The 19,125-nt window shown below is 31.0% G+C and overlaps 2 protein-coding genes across 6 annotated transcripts in view; both read right to left on the bottom strand.

Annotated features, from left to right (window-relative positions):
- Positions 1–2,244, bottom strand: part of LOC107638335 (L-ascorbate oxidase) — a 52,818-nt gene extending 50,574 nt beyond the window's left edge. For both annotated transcript variants that reach the window (XM_088484241.1, XM_016341565.3), the window contains exons 1-3: positions 1,914–2,244; positions 1,171–1,263; positions 872–1,084 (exon numbers count right to left, since the gene is read on the bottom strand). In XM_088484241.1, the coding sequence (XP_088340367.1) occupies positions 872–1,084; positions 1,171–1,263; positions 1,914–2,177 (570 nt within the window). In that variant the 5' untranslated portion in view covers positions 2,178–2,244. The remainder of the gene's footprint in view (positions 1–871; positions 1,085–1,170; positions 1,264–1,913) is intronic.
- Positions 2,245–9,371: 7,127 nt separating this feature from the next.
- On the bottom strand, positions 9,372–18,020 carry LOC107638336 (uncharacterized). 4 transcript variants are annotated; one of them, XM_016341566.3, is made up of 11 exons: positions 17,767–18,020; positions 17,606–17,679; positions 17,302–17,540; positions 17,079–17,215; positions 16,437–16,788; positions 16,106–16,315; positions 15,781–16,011; positions 15,473–15,673; positions 15,252–15,377; positions 14,876–14,995; positions 9,372–9,826 (listed from the first exon to the last, which is right to left on the bottom strand). In XM_016341566.3, the coding sequence occupies exons 1-11, from the start codon at positions 17,777–17,779 to the stop codon at positions 9,715–9,717; spliced, it is 1,815 nt and encodes a 604-aa protein (XP_016197052.1). In that variant the 5' UTR covers positions 17,780–18,020; the 3' UTR covers positions 9,372–9,714. The 4 variants fall into 4 exon arrangements, 2 of the variants coding, with proteins under 2 accessions (XP_016197052.1, XP_088341947.1); XR_001619780.3 differs by having other exon boundaries at positions 9,782–9,826; positions 14,876–14,978; XR_001619781.3 differs by having other exon boundaries at positions 9,782–9,826; positions 14,876–14,951.
- Between the last annotated feature and the right edge of the window lie 1,105 nt (positions 18,021–19,125).

The raw sequence follows: 19,125 nt of genomic DNA, 5'->3' as shown, positions 1-19,125 counted from the left end.
CCCAAAAAGGCAAAAACAACTATTTGTCTATGAAAGATGTATACCAAATAGAAAGTTATTTTTGAAAGATCTCATTATAATAATTTAATCATAAAACCAGATCATGTAAACTCATTCATGTTCCTTTAGAAAACGAAAGTTATACATTAGATATATGACACTTTAGTCACCCAAGTTAATAAATATAATAGTAAAAAAAATATAAATAATAAGAGTTTAACCAGAGAATTAATTTTTATTTAATTATAAATTCTAAATTTTAAACCTTAAATTTTAAATCTTAAAATTTTCAAAAATGAAGGTTAAAAAATAATTTTATAACAAAAAAGTTAACAAATATTGACTACTTAAGATTTTGTTAGTATTTTTTTTTTACCAAAAGATAGGAGACTCAAACTCGCAACCTCTTAATTAAGTATGGGGAAATTATGCCATTTGAACTATACCTCATTGTTAGTTATATATTGTTTACTAAAAAAAATGTGAAAGAGTTGTTTAATACTAAGTAAGTTTCTGACTAATTAAAAATAGGGTTATGCTACGTGTACATTAAAATCAGCCACCAAAGTTAATCATCAGTATAAAATACATACTAGAATACAAATATACATTAAAAATAAATTAAACCACACATATATTTATATTAATGGCTGATTTTAGTGGCTGATTTTAATAGTTAATTTTGGTACAAATAACATTTCTCTTAAAAATACAAAAACGTCCATATTTTTTAAAATACAAAACATATAAAGACAAATAGATTTTTAAAAAAAAATTTAAATGTCTTGCATTTTAAAAAATAGAAGACTTATTTGTCTTCGAAATACGTCAGCTACTGTTTTCTATTATTATTATTATTATTATTAATCACCTGAGGTTCACCAATCCATCTGAAGGGATTGGAAGATAGGCCAACCTCTTGTTCATGAGAGCTTGTGTGCCATAAATCACTGAGGAGAAGGTTGAATTCACCATCATAATGGAATGGCTCCTTTTCTCCCTTTGCTAACTCCACTATCAATGAACCATACAACCCTGCTGCTCTCTGCATTCCATAGTGTCCATGGTAGAAATATGTACCTGCCTGCACATTATCATAACAACTCAGCAAAATATTCGTGTTTCATAGAAAATAACACAAGTAAAGGGAGGACAGAAAAGGTAATTTACCTTGTCAACTTTGAATCTGTAATGAAAAGTTTCTCCTGGATTTATAGCACATTGTGAGATAGCAGCAGTTCCATCTGCCCAAGGAGTCCCAACCTGTGAACATGAAACAACAAATTAAGTGTTATCATTTTATTTTAGTAGGTTCTTGGAATGATAAAGAGTTTGAGTTTCAGATGTTTTTTTTTCAATAAATATTGGTTATGGTACTGACACTATAATGTTAGACTTCTAAGATTTTCTCATAAAATAAATAAAAAAATGTAAAAAAATTATCAGAATTTATTTTTTATCAACTCAATTTTTTTATTTTAGTTTCTTTAATTTAGTAATCCAACAACATATTTTATCTCATCTTTTTAAATATTAACGACTAACTAATGACAAAAATAATAAATTCTAATGGTTCTCTAACATGTATTTTTTTATTTAAATTAAATAAATATAAAAATTACGGAAATGTATAAAATATAAAGTAATCACCTAAATACACAACGTATCACATCTCGAATATTGAATGAGAAATTAAAAAATAAGCAGATGTCGAATATTTAAACTCCATTCTATGATATAACAATGACTAACGTATCCAGAGTGCACCCGAAATATGTGTTAAGCGAAAAAAACGGATACTGAACATTTGAGATACGTGTAAAGGACTAATATGAGTCTCAGCACTCGAGGTATGCTCAATAAATAATTAAGTAAATAATAAGAAAAAAAAAAAGTAAGAGAAAATTAAAGACCTGTCTGATTCCATGCCAGTGAATAACAGTACCCTCAGTGGAGAGCTTGTTGGTGAGTGCAATGTGAAGAGTGTCACCAACTTGAGCTCTAATGGTTGGACCTGGAAACTTGCCATTGATTCCCATCACAACATGCTCCAAGCAATCTGGTTTTTTTATCATATACTCCACATCAAACTTGTAATGCCTCACTCTTCCTCCCTCAATCTTCACTACTAATAATAATAAACCCACCCATACAACCCACCAAGCAATTTTCATCATCACTTTATCAATTCAAACACATACACTTCAATTTATTGGTTTTGAATTGTGGTATAGGCCATAGGTTAGGTGAGCATATATATATAGAGACAACAAGACAGAGGCTTCTATGTGTTTTTTCACTTTTTTGATAAATTTTTATTGAATAGATTCTTTGCAAATTGGCGAATTACGCGTTAAATGGTTTTTTTTTTTTATCATTATTATATATTAAGTAAATCTTTGCGTGACTTCTTTTTAAAAACTAAACAGCTAGGTAGGGAATTTTATAAAGAAAAGGGAAAATTAAAAGATTCTTTTATGGTCCACTAGTATGTTTGTTTAATTTATCTATAGACTATGGGTTTTTCCCTTTTCTATTGTTTAATTAATTAATAATAAGAGTAAATGATTTTTTCGATCCCTAATTATTTGTCTGATGAACTTCCCACCCCTTAAGAAATCTAAAAATCTAAATCGGTTTAAATTTACTTTGATATATGTACGTTTCAGTCCCTGATTAGAGACCAAAAATGGCATTTACGCAAAGTAGATAAGAACTGAAACGTACATATATCAAAATAGATAGAAAACAATTTGGATTTTTACATTTTTTAGGAAGTGAAAAGTCCATCAGGTAAATAATTTGAGACCGAAAAAAGACATTTATTTTAATAATAATAAAGAAACAACCGTTGATCCCTGTTGGTGATCGTTGACTTATATGATGATCATGATCAGACCTTCCCCCTTCCCCCTTGTAAACTCTTGTAAATTTGTTTCAACTTTTTGTCTTACGTGAAATTAAAACGGCTAAAAATAGAGTACTACTAGTTTTTAGGTTTAATTATTTTATTAATTTCAATAATTTTATTAAGTTTGTAATTAAATTTTTATATTTTTTAATTGAATTTTTATATTATTTTTAATTTTATAATTAAATTATTTTTAGTGTAAAAAATATCACAGTTAATTGAATATTTTTTTATAAAGAATAAAATATCGTTTTTTTTCTTAACGTTTGAGGTAAGTTCTATTGTATCCCTAACATTTAAATCGTTTTATTTTTATCCCTAACATTTATAAAGTGATTCAATGTTATCCCGAAGTCAATTATACTAACAGATCAGATTGTATTTTTTTAATTATTCTCACTGGTATGTATTCATTTTCAATTCAGTCTCATTTGAATGTGTTTGATTTCAATATTGTATTTACTATTTGTATTCAGATTGAATTATATGCCTAAGAAAGTGAATTATATAAATATTGCAGGGATTTATTTTAACTTTTGATGAGCTATCATTCGAAGTGGATAATCGGTTCTGTCCCAGATATTTGTATTCTAACTTTAAGAAGAGATTTTCAAAACTCTAACTAAAGCTCATGATGTGTGATTGACGGTAGGATAACATTGAATCACTTTTATAAACGTTACGAATATAAATAGGATGATTTAAACATTAGAGACACAGATAGGACTTATCCCAAATGTTGGAGACAAAAATAATATTTTACTATTTTATAAATTAAAAATATTCACAATTAAAAATCTAATTAAATCTTTAATTATATATTTTTTAAAAATAATATTTTAATAATTTTAATATTTTTGACATAAAAATAATATAATTATAAAATTAAAAATAATATAAAAATTTAATTAAAACATAATTATAAATTTAATAAAATTATAAAAATTAACAGAATAATTAAACTTAATTTTTATTATTAGCTAAGAAAAATTATACTGCCCTCATTTGAAGATTAAATACAATAAAAGACATTTTAGGCTAGCTATTTTGCGTATACATCCACAAACCACAATAAATTTAAGTGATTAATATTTTTTTCACTCATAACACTTTTGTTTTACCTAACCTGTAGGCGTAGTATAGCTGACAAGCTTATTTTAGTACTTTTTTTAATAATTTTTTTACTTACCATTCGCATGAATGCAAGTTAATAGCTTGTTGATGCTACAATATTTGTGTTACCATTATTCAAAAAGAAGAAAGAAAATAATAGAGGTTAGAGGTTTTTTCTGATTCAATTCAAAGACTAAAAATTAAACTTAGAGTTAAAATTTGAATTAACAATACATATTATTTGTTGTCCATCTTATCTGCACTTCTATGTGTATTTTATTCTGTATTTTTTACTCTGATTTTTTGGATAAAAAAATTAATTGTTTAAATTTTTTAAAAGCTGACTCTACACATTAATTTAAATTTTAGAGGTATTATTTTTATATAAAAAAGAGTAATAAACCAAAAATTGAAACAACGAGAATAAATTAAAATTTTGAGTTTTCATAATATTTTTATCACTCAAAATTTGAAGTTTTAGAAGCAATATATCTATACTAAAAGAAATATTTCATTAAGATAAAAGACAAATAGAGAAATTTAAATATCATTTTTTTCTCATAGCTTTTAAGCTATTATATTTTTTATCTTTCATGAATTTACATTGTATATCTTATTTTCTTATTTTATCTTTTTTTAATTTTTTATGATAAAAGACATTTTGTAAGGTATATGAAAAAACTATTTGCGAAAAAAAAGAGAATTAACTTAGAGAGAAAAACTATTATTATGTCAAATTTTTTTGATGTATTTCTGTTTTATATCATGTACTTGAGAGATTTTTTTTATTAAATTAGGGAAACACTTAGTATTAAAAATCTAGAAATGAATATAACTAAAATAAGCTTGGTTAGAAGATTAGATCGTCTCGGATATATAGGATTAAGAATAATCTAAAGGAATTGATGTTTGAAATCTTTAAAAAGGATAATAAAAAAATCTACTATAGTTATAGTAAAAATTAAATATATACCACTTTGTATAAAGTGGTTGAATCAAGATGCATAGCTGTATATTTTTCTCTTTTTTATTCTATTTTTAATCTATGAAAGTTTTTATTGATAATATTTTAGGAGTAAATAGGCTTAAACAGGTGAAAAACTAGATTTTCTAGAGCTAAAAAGGCCTTAAAATATATATATTTTTAGATTATACGGATATACTCGATATCCGATCCGATCCGATCCGCAAGTATGCAGATCGGATAGGATCGGATCCCACTTAAAAAGATGCGGATATCGTATCCGATCCGATCCGATGAATACAGTGCGGATTAAATAGAATTATAGGTTATATCCGATCCGATCCGATCCGTATACAGCTCTATTATTTCCTGTATAATCATTATCACAGACACATCAGTAACAAAATTTCAGAATCTGTTTTAGTGATCAAATTTATAAAGTTAAAAGTAATCATAGATTTAACTTTTTTTTTAGATTATTAAAAACTTTCAAAAATCACATAAAAAATTGATTTAAATTCAAATAAATATATGCATTTTAATTTCTGCCCTCTCTTATTTTTTTTATCCGTTATACACACTTTATCTTGTAATTAGAGAATCTCAGACGATCATTGTAATGCTTAAAATTAGTTGACAGGTGTATGTGAATGTTTTTCCAAATATTGACCTGTTCATGGGGAAGAAAATATTATCTTATTATTCCATGTGCGCCGTCATTAAAGGCAAGAAAAAGAAAAGGAAATTAAAGATAAATAATTAAGCATATGCTCTTGGAAAATAAGCAAATAAAAAAGGAAATAGATTTCCTTTTCATAGTTCCCAATTTCTCATAATATATTTAACGTGCCGCTATATGCATGTGCTGCCCGGGAGATAGATTATTATATTATATATTTAAAACTGTAAGAAATTTTTTACTTTAAAATAATAGATCAAGTAAAAAGAGTACATATTTTTTCCCTCTTAACAACATAATTTAAGATATTGGAATTCACGCATTCAATTCCGATCTTGTGCAATAGTAAAAATATTTGTTTTTTAATACGATGATATTTATTTGAGTATTATTAAATTATTAAAAAAATATTTTTTATTTTTAATATACTTAATAAATTTTAGTGATAAAAATAAAAATACTAAAAAAATAAAAAATATTTTTTTTAAAAAAATTATAATTTATATTTTTTTTAAAAATTTGTTTTACTTAAAAAATATTTTTAGCATAATAAATAATTAAAAATATTTTTATATTATTGTATTTAAATATAATTATTAAATAAAAAATATTTTTATCTAAGATATTTAAATATAAAATTAATTTTATTTTTTTTAAAAATCACTTAAAATTTTTTTTTTATAAAAACTCACCGGAACAAACACTTATATAAGTATGTTGATCCATTGCCATTTGATATAAGAACATTAATGACTCACTTTGTCAAGTAATTTTCATAGTCAACTTTATGGACTTCCACTATATGTGTTATATCTCCACATGTAAATAGTTTGTTTGAGATTCATAGAGCCAACTTTGTTCATCCATTACCGAAAAATATGTATGTTTACTGTGTTAGCTCCAAAAATCTCTCGAATAAAGTTTGGATGATGATAAAACATATTTAATTATAATAATTTGAAAAGAGGAGTGCTAGGGGACAGCAACGTTTGTGATTTGTAGCTATCAAATAGCTATCAATAATGATTTTAATGGTGTGAGATTTCATCCAATGACTCACTTTTCTTTGCTGGTTACATGCTGGTCAGAATTTGGAAGAGTTGCTGGCCCCTAGACTTTTTCAATTTGAAAATTTCATAGCACGAGAAAATTTGAGAAAAAAAAAATTGAAAAATCTTAGATTAGTGCAATTTAAGTTAGTTCTTGGTCTGAAAAAGTTTGATAAAAGAATATTTAGAGGTGTTAGATCTAAGTATCTAAATTGTTTGAGTTGAGAAGGATAGTCAAAAACTATTTTATATGTTGAAGGACATAGTTAAAATAATCTCAATAGTTGTTGGGAACTAGATATAGACAAATTAGAGTATTTAATTTAAACATATTTAATTTGAAAAAAACTAGAATATAATAATGATCATTTTAGTCTTCAAAGTTACATGAATAAGTGAATTTGATTCTTGAAATTAAGAAGTGATAAATTTAGTCTCTAAAATTGCAAAATGCAACTTCCATCTATTTTACACATTTTTTATAGAGATGGAGAGAAAAATGGTGTAGAACGCAGTTATGGAGTGTATGAGTATTTTACGCAACTGTGATGTCAGGAACAAAAATCGGACCGTCTGATTTTTTTTATACAAAAATCGGACCCTCCGATTTGTGTTTAAATAATTAAAAAAAATTTAGAATGTACAAATTGGACAGTCCGATTAGTTTAGCCAAAATTCAAATTCTCTCTCCCACACAACTCGGACTGTCCCATTAGAAGGCAATTTTTTTTAACAAAGAAATCGGATAGTCCGATTTCTTTTTTTACTGTTTCAAAACAAATTGTCTCACATCTATGTCTAGCACCTATATTCTTCACATCCACACACAACACACACGGTGCTGCCATATCGAAAAAAATGAGCCTCTATTTTATATGATGCATTTCCACTTTTATCATTAGTCCCCTTTATTTTATGACACAACATTATATATATCAAACTTTTTGATAGCTAGAAGATAACATCTCATTATCAATGAATACTTCTTAATCAAGAAAAATTATATTATTGAGCATAGTAACATGCATGGGTTATATTATTGAGCTTTTAGTTACTAATAATTTATAATTCACATTCAGATTTGTCAAATTCATTTGTATGCATGCCATGAACCACAAAAATGGAAGCGTGAGTTAGAAGCAGGAAGAAAGGAAGAAAGAAAGAATGTGTATATAAAAGTTCAGACGTGAAGAATGCAATTATACAAATCATTAAATTGGCCACATCTATAATAATTGATCTTCCTTTTTTAGTGCTTGACATTTTGCCTCAAATATCTTACCAACCATGTCATACTCGGAATCGTTCATAATCAAATAACTCCAATCACATAATGGCATAATGTCACTTTGACAGACACCAAAAAATAATGTCACTTTGAGTGAATATTACCCAACACTTATATTAATATTAACTTAATTAAATTGATTTAAAATAATAAATTTTATTGATCATGTAAAGTGCTTATTCAAAATAGCTTTTGGATGATGAGCAAGTATTGGAATCATTTCATTTTCACAAACCAGCTTTCTAGCACTATTCTAAGGAATTATTTGTGGAGACATTTTTTTATTATTTTATATTATCGTCTATATCTTCACCTAGAGAATCGAAGATATGTAATTAAAAGAAGTATGGTTTTATGAACTTTGCTTATTAGCGCTCGAGTCAAGCTAATTTAAAAAATGTCAAGTGTATACTAAAATTAGGTATCAAAATCAATCACGGTATTTTTATACATCAAATATCGGCATCCAACCCACTCAACCATCACCGAACTACTATCACTACAAAAAAATCGGCAAATAATGACGGGTTTTTAGCGACGGTTTTCAAAAATCGCAGCTAGATAAAATCTGGCTGTGGTTGTTGCAGCAGATTAAGAAAGGACTTCCAAAAAATTGTTATTTTGCGGCGGTTAATGCGGTAGTCAATACCAAATACTTTGTTAACAGTAGTTTTCTTCCAACTGTCACAATATGTTTTTAACTCGAATTTTTTATGTTTAAACATCGCCCTACCTCCATCAATTTTTTCACCACTCTCATTAAATCTCTTCCTCTCTTGCTCTGTTTTTCTTTCATCACTATCACATTCTCTCCTCTACGCATTCCCCTGTTTTTCTTCTACACAATAAATTCAAATGTCTGCATTTTAATTCACTTGTCTTAATCATTTATTCTCTTTACGTACATTTTCTACTCATTCCTTTTGTTTTATTTATTTATTTTTTTTTTGGCTACAATAGCTTTGACGGTTAATTCAACGTGGTAAACTAAATTTGCAATTGAACCTTTTTCATTAAAACTAAAGTCTTCTTTTTCCAATCTACTACTATATGATAAACTTAGTTGTTTCATTAAAAATCCAAGTCCCCAACTCATCGAATAATAGATCCCACATACTATATAAGCCATTGGAAAAAAAAACTACATTCTTTGAACTATCCTTTGGATGAGAAAAAGAAATTGTTGATTCTAATTTCTAATTGTGTTTATGAAAATCATGCATAAAATGTCTTTTTCACTTATTTTTCACTCTCGATCATTTCATTATAGAATACAATCTCCTAAACAATTACCAATATATTGTTATGAGTCTTGAGTTTTAAATTCGTATGTAGTGAAGAAGGACTTTGACCCCAAAAAAAATATTAAATAAAAAAATGATGCGTATTTGATCATACTAAAATGAAGATCTAAACATCTCTTTGAACAATTCCTTTATATGGTTTCGCATTTGAACTATAAAACGAGCTTTAAAAGAAGCAAAGTATGGTGATTGATGTAAGCTTAATATCTTGGATAAGAATCTCAGAACCTGGAGCCAAAAAATCACTACCCAATCAAAAGGGAACTGCTGTATCAAAATTTGACAACCTAATTTTATCAAAATTTTCTCCGACTTGATGCAAAACTTACAAGCCATTATCAGTTGGTCAATGAATTTGAACGAGTTCAATGTCATAAGCCACCCACAAATTCCGCAGTACTTTCTCCTATGCCTCAATGTTCCCTTTACTTTTACTTTTACTTTTACTCTTTCCTTTCTTAACCTTTTCCTCATTTTGATTTCCATTGGAAAAGTCATGAGCACCATCCTCCACACTCCTGCATTAGAATTATTAGAGATATTAAAGTATAATATTAGTGGAATAGGTTAGGATTAGGTTAAATATAGTTGGAATAGTGAAAGGTTAGTAAATTAGGTGTGTTTAGTAGAGTTGTTAGTGATTATTATATAATTTGATTATCAATATATATATATATATGTATATCATTTGTGGTATCAGAACATAAGATTTTCATACAATACCTTCCATTTCGTTCAATATATGTGTTTATAACTTGGTATCCCGAGCCAATTTTTTTTCAGTTAGTGCAGCAACTTTTCTTTCTTTTTCGACTATTTTTCCCTTGTGTTATTAGTTCAACCATCTCAGAAGCTACTATACGTCGTTCTGAGTTGAAAGAACGAAACACCATCCGAATTAACCACCACTCGCACACTCACGCGCTTCCTTATTCTATGCTGTCGCAAGTTGTTGCACTACCTTTCCCATTCTCACGGCAGCGTTTTCGCACTCCATTTTCGTCATCTTTCCAATGTTTTTGAGAAATCTTCACCACACCATTGTGTTTGACTCACTATTGCAAGTACAAAGAGCAAAACTTCATTGTCGTCTACTAATGTTGACAAAACCTTTGCCAAAAAATTGGAAGATTGAGATAGTAAGAATCATCAAATTATTACTTGGTTTCGCAACACATCTATGTTTGGCATCCGCCTTCAATTTGGACGTTTTGAAACTGCTAACGAGGTGTGAGATCATTTGGCAAAACACTACACCATTTCTGATCTTTCATATCAATATCAACTGCTTAAGGAACTTCACAACCTTAAGCAAGAATGTGGTCAAGCTGTTTATGATTTTCTAACACAGATTAAACGCATTTGGGATCAATTGACCTCTTGTGAACATGTTCTTAAAGATGCTGCTGATGCTAAAGCTTACGAGGATTATCGCAATCAAACACGTCTAATTCAATTTCTCACGGCACTCATGGATGATTATGAGCCAGTCAGAACATCTCTTCTTCATTAAAGTCCTTTGCCTAACCTTGAAGATTCTCTTTCTTGTCTTAAGTCTAAAGAAACAAGTCTAGGGCTAACTCGATCCAAAACTGGTGCTATCCTTGCAATTACCGACAAAAATTGCAAATTTTGTCAAAATTGTAGTCATTCTAGTCACCTTCTCCCAGATTATCCCTCCATCAAACATCGTAAATGCAAGCAGAAATGTCATATTGCCTCCAACTGTTTCATCTTGTATTGTCACTACTGCAAACAATTAGGCCACTTAATAACTACTTGTTCTACTCGTCCACCTCGTCCAGATCAGAACAGGTAATATCTCGCTCTAATGCTCCCATGCCCGTGCCTGTTATTGCAACTGCTACCGCTAATGTATCTACCTCATTGACTTATGGTAGTCCATCTTCTGTTTCTCCATCCGATATTAAGTTTTTTTCTTAAGCAACTCTCATTCTCTGGTAATATTTTTGCTGCTCTATCCACTCCTCCAAATAACTCTAAATGGTATTTTAATTCTGGTTGTTTTAATCACATGTCAGCTATGCGTTATGTTTACTCCTCTTTGTCTACCACTATAACCGCACCGTCTATTCACACTGCTGACAAATCCTTTATGTATGTAAATCATAAATGATTTGTCACACAGTCTGATCTTCACCTACTTGATACTTATTTCATTTCTATATTGAAGTTCAATCTTATTTCTGTGGGTTAATTAGTTGAACTTGGTTTCGAGGTCAATTTTTCTATTTTGGGATGTCATGTGCAGAATCCTCAGACGGAACAAATCATCATGACTAGATATAAGATCAGAAGATTGTTTGAACTTAGAAATCCTCATGTTCCCTCTACCACAAACTTTTGTGTTGTTTCTCCTCCATCCACACTTCACTTTGGCACCGTCGTCTTGCTTACAGTTCATTAGGAAAATTGCGTCCTCTCATGTCTAAGGGAGTATTAGGATCGATCAATAATGAGTTTTTTTATTACATTTCTTGTCAAACTGCAATACAATCAACTTTATCTTTTCATAATAATTCATCTTTTGCTTGTTCTACTTTTGATCTTATACACTCTAATGTTCGGAGGCTTGTTCTCACAACTTCTATGGGAGGAACTTGATATTTTGTTATATTTATTGATGATTATTTACGCTTTACTTGGGTCTATTTAATGTCTAATAGACATGAATTGCCTCAGATTTACATCAACTTTGCTACTATGGTTAAAACACAATTTTCCAAAAGCATTAAAGTTTTTTCACGTGACAATGCAATAGAATACTGTGACTCCAAACTTCTAAACTTTCTTATTGAATACGGCTCCGTGTTTGAGTTTTCTTGTCCTAGAACGTCTCAACAAAATAGTAGAACTGAACGCAAACATTGTCACATTCTTGATTCTTTTCGTGCAATGCTTCTTTTCTCTTCTTGTCCTAAACGTGTTTGGGGAAAAGCAGTTCTCACCACTGTCCATGTAATTAATCATCTTCCTTCTTCTGTTCTAGGTAATATCACTCCTTTTGAGCATCTCTATAATACTTCACCAGACTATAGTTCGCTTAGAGACTACAGTCGTGTCAATTTTGTTCTCATTCAACTCTATGAACATAATAAACTTGAACCTCAGACCCACCTATGTTGTTTCCTTGGTTATGACACTGATCATAAAGATTATCGTTGTTGGGATTCTATCTCAACGAATTCGTATATCTCATCGTGTATTCTAGAAACATCACATGTTTTCAAGTTTCTCTTCCTTTCAATCAATTCCTCCAACCCATTCACCTTTCTTTACAAATCCTTTTGTTAATCTTTTCTTGAGTAAAGAAAATACAGGCAATGTGACAAGTTCACCTCTTGAGCCGCCTGTTCATGCACCTTTTAATCGTCCAGGCTCGAACGATGATCCTACTCCTATAGTCCTTCCTCCTACATCCACTCCCAGCACTAGGATAAGAAATCAACCTTTCCATCGTCGTAATTATCATTATTTTGCTATTATCCTTCACATCCATAAACCTAGGTCATACAAAAAAGCCTCCAAAGATTTAAATTGGCAGAAAGCAATGCAGGAAGAAATTTAAGCCTTAGATAAAGCACACACTTAAAATTTGGTTGATCATTTTTATCAGAAAATTATGGGCAACAAATGGATATACAAAATCAAGATCGCTTTGATGACTATTGATATGTATAAGGCTCATTTGTTTGCTCAAGGATGCACCGAAGAGTATGGTAACAATTATGAAAAAACTTTGCTCGACTCACATGTGTTCAAATTCTTCTTACAATTATTGTAGTCAACAAACAATATCTAAGTCAGATGGATATAAAAGAATGTTTTTCTCAATGTTGACTTGAAAAAGAAAATCTACATAAAACCTCCTCCGGAATACTCTTGTTCTCCTAAAAAATTTGTCTCCTTCGCAAGGCACTCTATGGGCTTAGGCAAGCTCCTCGAAAATGCTTTGATAAATTTAGCAATACCGTTTGCAAAGTGGGTTTCACTTGTAGTCCTCGTGAGAATACTCTTTTCATTTACAAGTGACAAAGGTGAGGTGTTATTCTCCTACTATTATATGTTGATGACATCATCATTACTAGAAATGATGATGATGGGATCCTTAATCTCAAAACAAGCCTTCACCACCACTTTGAGATGAAAGACTTTGGATCTCTTAGTTATTTTCTTAGTCTTGAAGTTATCACTTACAATGATGGCATCTAATCTTTTTACTAGGGCTAGAGTAAGTGATAGTAGCACAAAAGCTACTCCTTTTGAATCGAATGTTTACTTTACTCCTATGGATGGAACTGCTTAGGATAATCCCACTCTTTTTGGTTGGTGGTCTTGTTTACCTAACTATTACTCGACCAGATATTGCCTATGTTGTTTATGTTAGCCAGTTCTTATCAACACCACACACTACTCATTATGTCGTTGTTCTTTGGATTCTTCGCTATATCAAATGTACTATATTTCAAGGTCTTTATTTTTCCACTCAATCTTCTTTAACCCTTCATGCATATTCAGATGATGATTGGGTTGGTAACCCCACTGATCGTCGTTCTACTACTGGATATTGTTTGTTCCTCGATGACCTTAATCTCGTGGCGTGCCAAGAAACAAACTTTTACCACTCAATTAAGCACAAAAGGAAAATATTGTGCTCTGGATGACACTTCTATTGAAATCGTTGCAATTCGTTGGCTTCTTAAAGATTTAGAGGCTATTCAGTCTTCTCCCACTAATCTCTATTATGATAATAGAAGTGCTATTCAAATTGCCAATAATGTCTTTCATGAGCACACCAAACACATTGAAAATGATTGTCAATTTGTACGACAACTTTTCATTGGTGCTATTCGTCCAATTGTTGAAACTATGGATCAGACAGCTGATATCTTTTCCAAGGCCCATCATCCTACCCGTTTTCGAAACTTAGTGTACAAGCTCAACATAGTCTCTTTATCTTCCACTTGAGTTTGAGGGGAGATATTAGAGATATTAGAGTATAATATTAGTGGATTAAGTTAGGATTAGTTAAATATAGTTGAAATAGCGAAAGGTTAGTAACTTAGGTGTGTTTAGTGGAGATGTTAGTGATTATTATATAATTTGATTATAAACACCTATATGTGTATCATTTGTTGTATCAGAACATAAAATTTCATATAATACATTACATTTTCTTTAATATCTGTTTATAACTAGAATTTTTACGAAGATGATTGCAGGGAAAAAGGTTAGAAGTTATCACATATCAAGGCCATTCACATTACATCAAGAAGACATAGAATACAAGAGAAGCTGTTGCTTCCCAGTTGAAGTGATAAGAATATCTTTAACAACTTTACCAAAGCACAAAAAGATAGAATAATTCAGGTCATATTACTCATAGAATTTGTCCAACTTTGTCTTGTTCACCGTTAAAAGTTACCAAAAATCATATTATTACTTTGCAAATTTATTTTTCCCACAAGTTCAGTTTAGCTTTAAAGCTCGTTAAAGTGTATTGACCGTCTGCTATATCAAAATCTAAGGAAAACGAGTGGACTTACCTTTCACCTTCAAGATGTAAACCTTTGTTTGTTTGTTCTTTCTTTCTCCTCTTTGTTTTAGCTTTTCCAGCATCCTCTACAAATTCAGGCAGTGCAACAGCAGCTACAGTCTCAACATCTCTATTAATTTGCCAGTCCATTAGATGACAAATTTTATTTAAAAATAATTTTGCACTACTAATAATACCAAATAAGCACTATTTGAGATCTCTCTTTTGCATAACCGGAAGGATAAGTGAGTTGATATTGTAAATGTACAAAGCATAGGTTATTATCAACTTCTCAATTAATGCATTCAATATGTTGTGGGTTTATACTAACAAAAAAGTGTACTAACTAGCATTAATTATAAAACAATGGATAAAGAAAAACTCACTCATTAACTGTAGGTTGTTTCATGTGTTCCTTTTGCCGCTCTTTCCTTTTCTTCTTGGGTTTTTCATCTTGTACATGACCAGCCTCAGAGGAGGGCAGATTTTTATCCACAGTTTCAGTTTGCTTGCTGGATATATGTGACAGAAAAAGATCAATAACCAAATCAGAAACCTTTGCCGCTAACACAACAAATTTAAGTACATGGAAGACATACAAACTCACTCATCATTAGCACCATCCTTGATTTGTTCTTGCCCTGTGAGAATATCCAGGGTCACCTCAATTTTTGGCTTATCTTGCTCACTTTTATCTAGATTTATAGAATGTCCATTAGGGGAACTCTTGGTTTCCTTTTCCTTCTTTTTCTTTTTTGATTTTTTAACATCCCCAACATCTTTCTTTTTGTCTGACAGAGCTGCTTCCCTGTTTCATGGAAACAAAACTCATGAAGGAAATAAAAAACTAACAAAAACTTAAAGCAGAGAAAACAAGCATGGACACATATTATAATATAGAATTATTTATATCACCTCTGCATCTGGCTATCTTGAATAACATTGTTAGTTTCAAAAGTTGTTTGAACAATACTATCGCCACCATCTTGATCATTCTTGTTACTTGCATTAAATGCTTCATCATCACCAGTTTTGTGGTTTTCTTCGTCGAAGATCTTTCGACGTGATTTAATCTTGAAAGTAGGTGAAATCAGCAGGCTATCTTCAGAAAGGGACAGCATCTTATCCACAGTTTCAGTTTGCTTGCTTGATATTCGAGACAGAAAAGAGCAACAACCAAATCAGAAACCATTGCAGGTGACATTGAAAATTTAAGTACATGGATGACATAACAACTCACTCATCATCAGCGCCGTCCTTGTTTTGTTCTTTTCCTGCAAGAATATCCTGGGTCATCTTGTCAAATTTTGGCTTATCTTTCTCATTCTTATCTAGTTTTATGGATTGTCCATTAGGGGAACTTTTGGTTTCTTTTTGCTTTTCCTTCTTTTTCTTTTTTGATTTTTTAACATCCCCAACATCTTTCTCTTTGTCCGACACAGCTGCTTCCCTGTTTGAAGAAACAAATTCATGAATAAGGTAAAAAAAAAAAAAAAAAAAACTTGCAAAAGATTATAGCCAATGAAAGCAAGCATGCACACAAACTATAATTTATAATTGGTGACACTCACCTATCCCTCTGACTATCTTGAAGGACATTGTCAGTTTCCAAATCTGTTTGAATATTACCATCACCATCATCTTCGTAGTTCTTGTTCCTTGCATCAAATGCTCCACTATCACTGGCATTAATTTCGTCATCTGAGATCCTTTGGCGAGCTTTAACCTTGTAAAGAGATGAAATCAGCAGGCTATCTTCGTTATCACTTTCTTTCATCTGGTCATCCATAGTATCATTTACAATTATTTTTTCCTCAAAACCCCCATCACCATCGTCATCTGACTCTACTGAATAATACTTCTTCCTAAGCCGTCCAAATTTGCTTTTCTTACCTTCTGGTTTGTTATCATCAGAAGCTTCCTCTGCAGTCACAACAGAAACAGTCATGCAGATATCAAACCAATCGAGTTTTAAAAATCTACCTACCTATCAATCGGCGAATCATCTCTGACATGTACAATAATAAAAGTGATGTCACATGTGGTTATGAAACTTAATCATTGGTGAATATCAAAAGACATTGGAATAATTGAAAAAATAATGAAAGATAAAAAGGCACTGTTTTACAAGAATTAATATCAAGTGAAGAAAAGTGGAATGAAACAGTAACAAACACAAGCAAAAAATTAAGAAGGATGAACATTGAACGTGCCTCCATTGGAAATAGGAGATGGCGGGAAAACCTCCGGATTAGGATCATCATCAATAAAACTATCGTCCAAATCATCTTCGTCGCTGAAATCCGACCTCTCATTCTCTGTATCAGCAATATCCTCCCCGTATGACTCTCTGTCGATAGTAGCTGAGGAAACAAGAAGCATTTTTAAAAGAAAAGGAAAAAAGAAAGGCAAATGCAGTTGGGGAGTGAAGGATACGAAGAGTCTCCATGGAAGATGGCTGTACGAGAAGTTCTGCCAAGATAGTAACCGCAGAGATGAATGCTGCGAGCTCCGATGACGGTGAAGACAACTTGATCGACTTCCTCAAGCTCCAAATTCAACTGCAATGACTCAGTGCTTCCAGGATAGAGAGAACAGAGATACACGGGGCTCCTATTGCCTACGTTACACTGCAGCGTGCTTCTTGTGGTCGCGCTACCGAACCCTAATGTAGCCTGAAAAAATGAGAATGAGGTTGCTTGAATTGGAGCAACTAAAAATACAAACGAAGATGTGTTACCATTGAAATATGGAGGCGTCCTTTGGAATCATCATATTTATGGATAAAAGGCCTTCCAGATTTGACCTCCACTCCTACATCCACCAACAAGTCAAAACAAACAGTTGAACAGCGTCGCAATCGCAGAAAAGAACAATCAAGAGTGAATTAACTTAACTTACCCCAGAATGCCATGTCTTTTCCGCGTTTCTAAAACCCTAAGATGGGTGTTTAGAATGACTTTGAGCCAGGAAAGGCTGAGGGTGATGACGAAGGTGATCAACTGCTACTGTGGGCCTATGGATTTTTTTGTGAAGGGAGGGTTTGAGGTGATTCAGAAAATTGAACGCCACATTCATAGAGGAATAGTAGCGGTATGAAAATGCAAAATATCTCCCGCACCCGCCTTAGCGGATTTTATTTCAAATTTTCAAGAATAATTACTCAAATTAATCTCTAAACATTTTAAAATTGAATATTTTAGTTGTTAAACAAAATTAATACACAAATTAATTTATAAAATTTTTATTTTGACAGAGTAATTATCTTTATCAATTTCTAAGAATTTAAAAAACGAATATTTTATTTTTCAAAAAGATTAATAAATAAATCAATTTTTAATATTGTTTTTTATCAGACATAACAGTCCTTCGTCCATTTTACTTTTATTATATGTCGATATTTATTATTATTAATTTAGTTTTATGCATGTGCACAACAATACTAGCATATTAATACACTTTTTTCGTTAGAAACAAAGGTGAATAATGATGTTTTGAAATCCAAATTAAAATATTTTCTTTTAATACAAACATATTTTTTAAAATATGACATCTTTTGATTATATTAAATACAAAATTATCAAATAGTTTCAACCTTAAATTTCTTGTAGAATAATTTCTGACGTGTACATCATCTCGGAAATCAAAACCGACCTAAGATATTGGCCACAGGGTACAAACCGCAAACGGTAACTTCTGACTGAGTCAGGCTTATCTTCCAATCATGATTTATAATAACAGAATCCATTAACGGTAACTTCTGACTGAGTCAGGCTTATCTTCCAATCTTACCCCGACTTGTTACTATTTTGTAGTTTTCTTTTGGGTTCAAGCCCCGACTTTTTACCAAAAAAAAAAGAATCCACTAAGAAGAATAGGCCAGGACTCCACTAAACCGAAAGATATTAACAACAACGCCGACCATATACATCGCAACTAACTCACACCACTCACCTATAAAATCACAGAGAGCACAATCCCTGGCAGGTCACAGTTTTCACTCTTAGTCATTACATTTTTACTCTCTCATAAATTCATATTCTTACTTGAGCGTCGGAGTGCTTTTTGCAGGTGCTCCCGCAGCCGTGTTTCAGAGATATCCGAGGATCGCTTGCTACACCAACCCTGGCCGACGTATAAATCCGCCAAGGCCGAATAATTCTCAAAGACAAGCACCCTCCTCGGTTCACTCAGGACGGAACAATTTCTAATAATTTTATTGATTATTATGATTACCTGAAACATTGATTTAAGTCTAAA

This window comes from Arachis ipaensis, chromosome B4, assembly GCF_059453495.1.
Source record: "Arachis ipaensis isolate K30076 ecotype BB chromosome B4, ASM5945349v1, whole genome shotgun sequence".
NCBI classification, from domain to species: Eukaryota; Viridiplantae; Streptophyta; class Magnoliopsida; order Fabales; family Fabaceae; genus Arachis; species Arachis ipaensis.
Note: the sequence above shows the minus strand (reverse complement) of the source record. Positions and strands in the feature narration are given on the sequence as shown.

Bases quoted from the DNA above. Each gene is read 5' to 3' on its own strand.
- LOC107638336 (XM_016341566.3), bottom strand. The intron at 17,216-17,301 runs GTATCCTTCACT...TACTATCGACAG, and splicing joins ATCTTCCATGGAGACTCTTC to AGAGTCATACGGGGAGGATA. The intron at 14,996-15,251 runs GTGAGTTTTTCT...GCAAATTAATAG, and splicing joins AAACAACCTACAGTTAATGA to AGATGTTGAGACTGTAGCTG.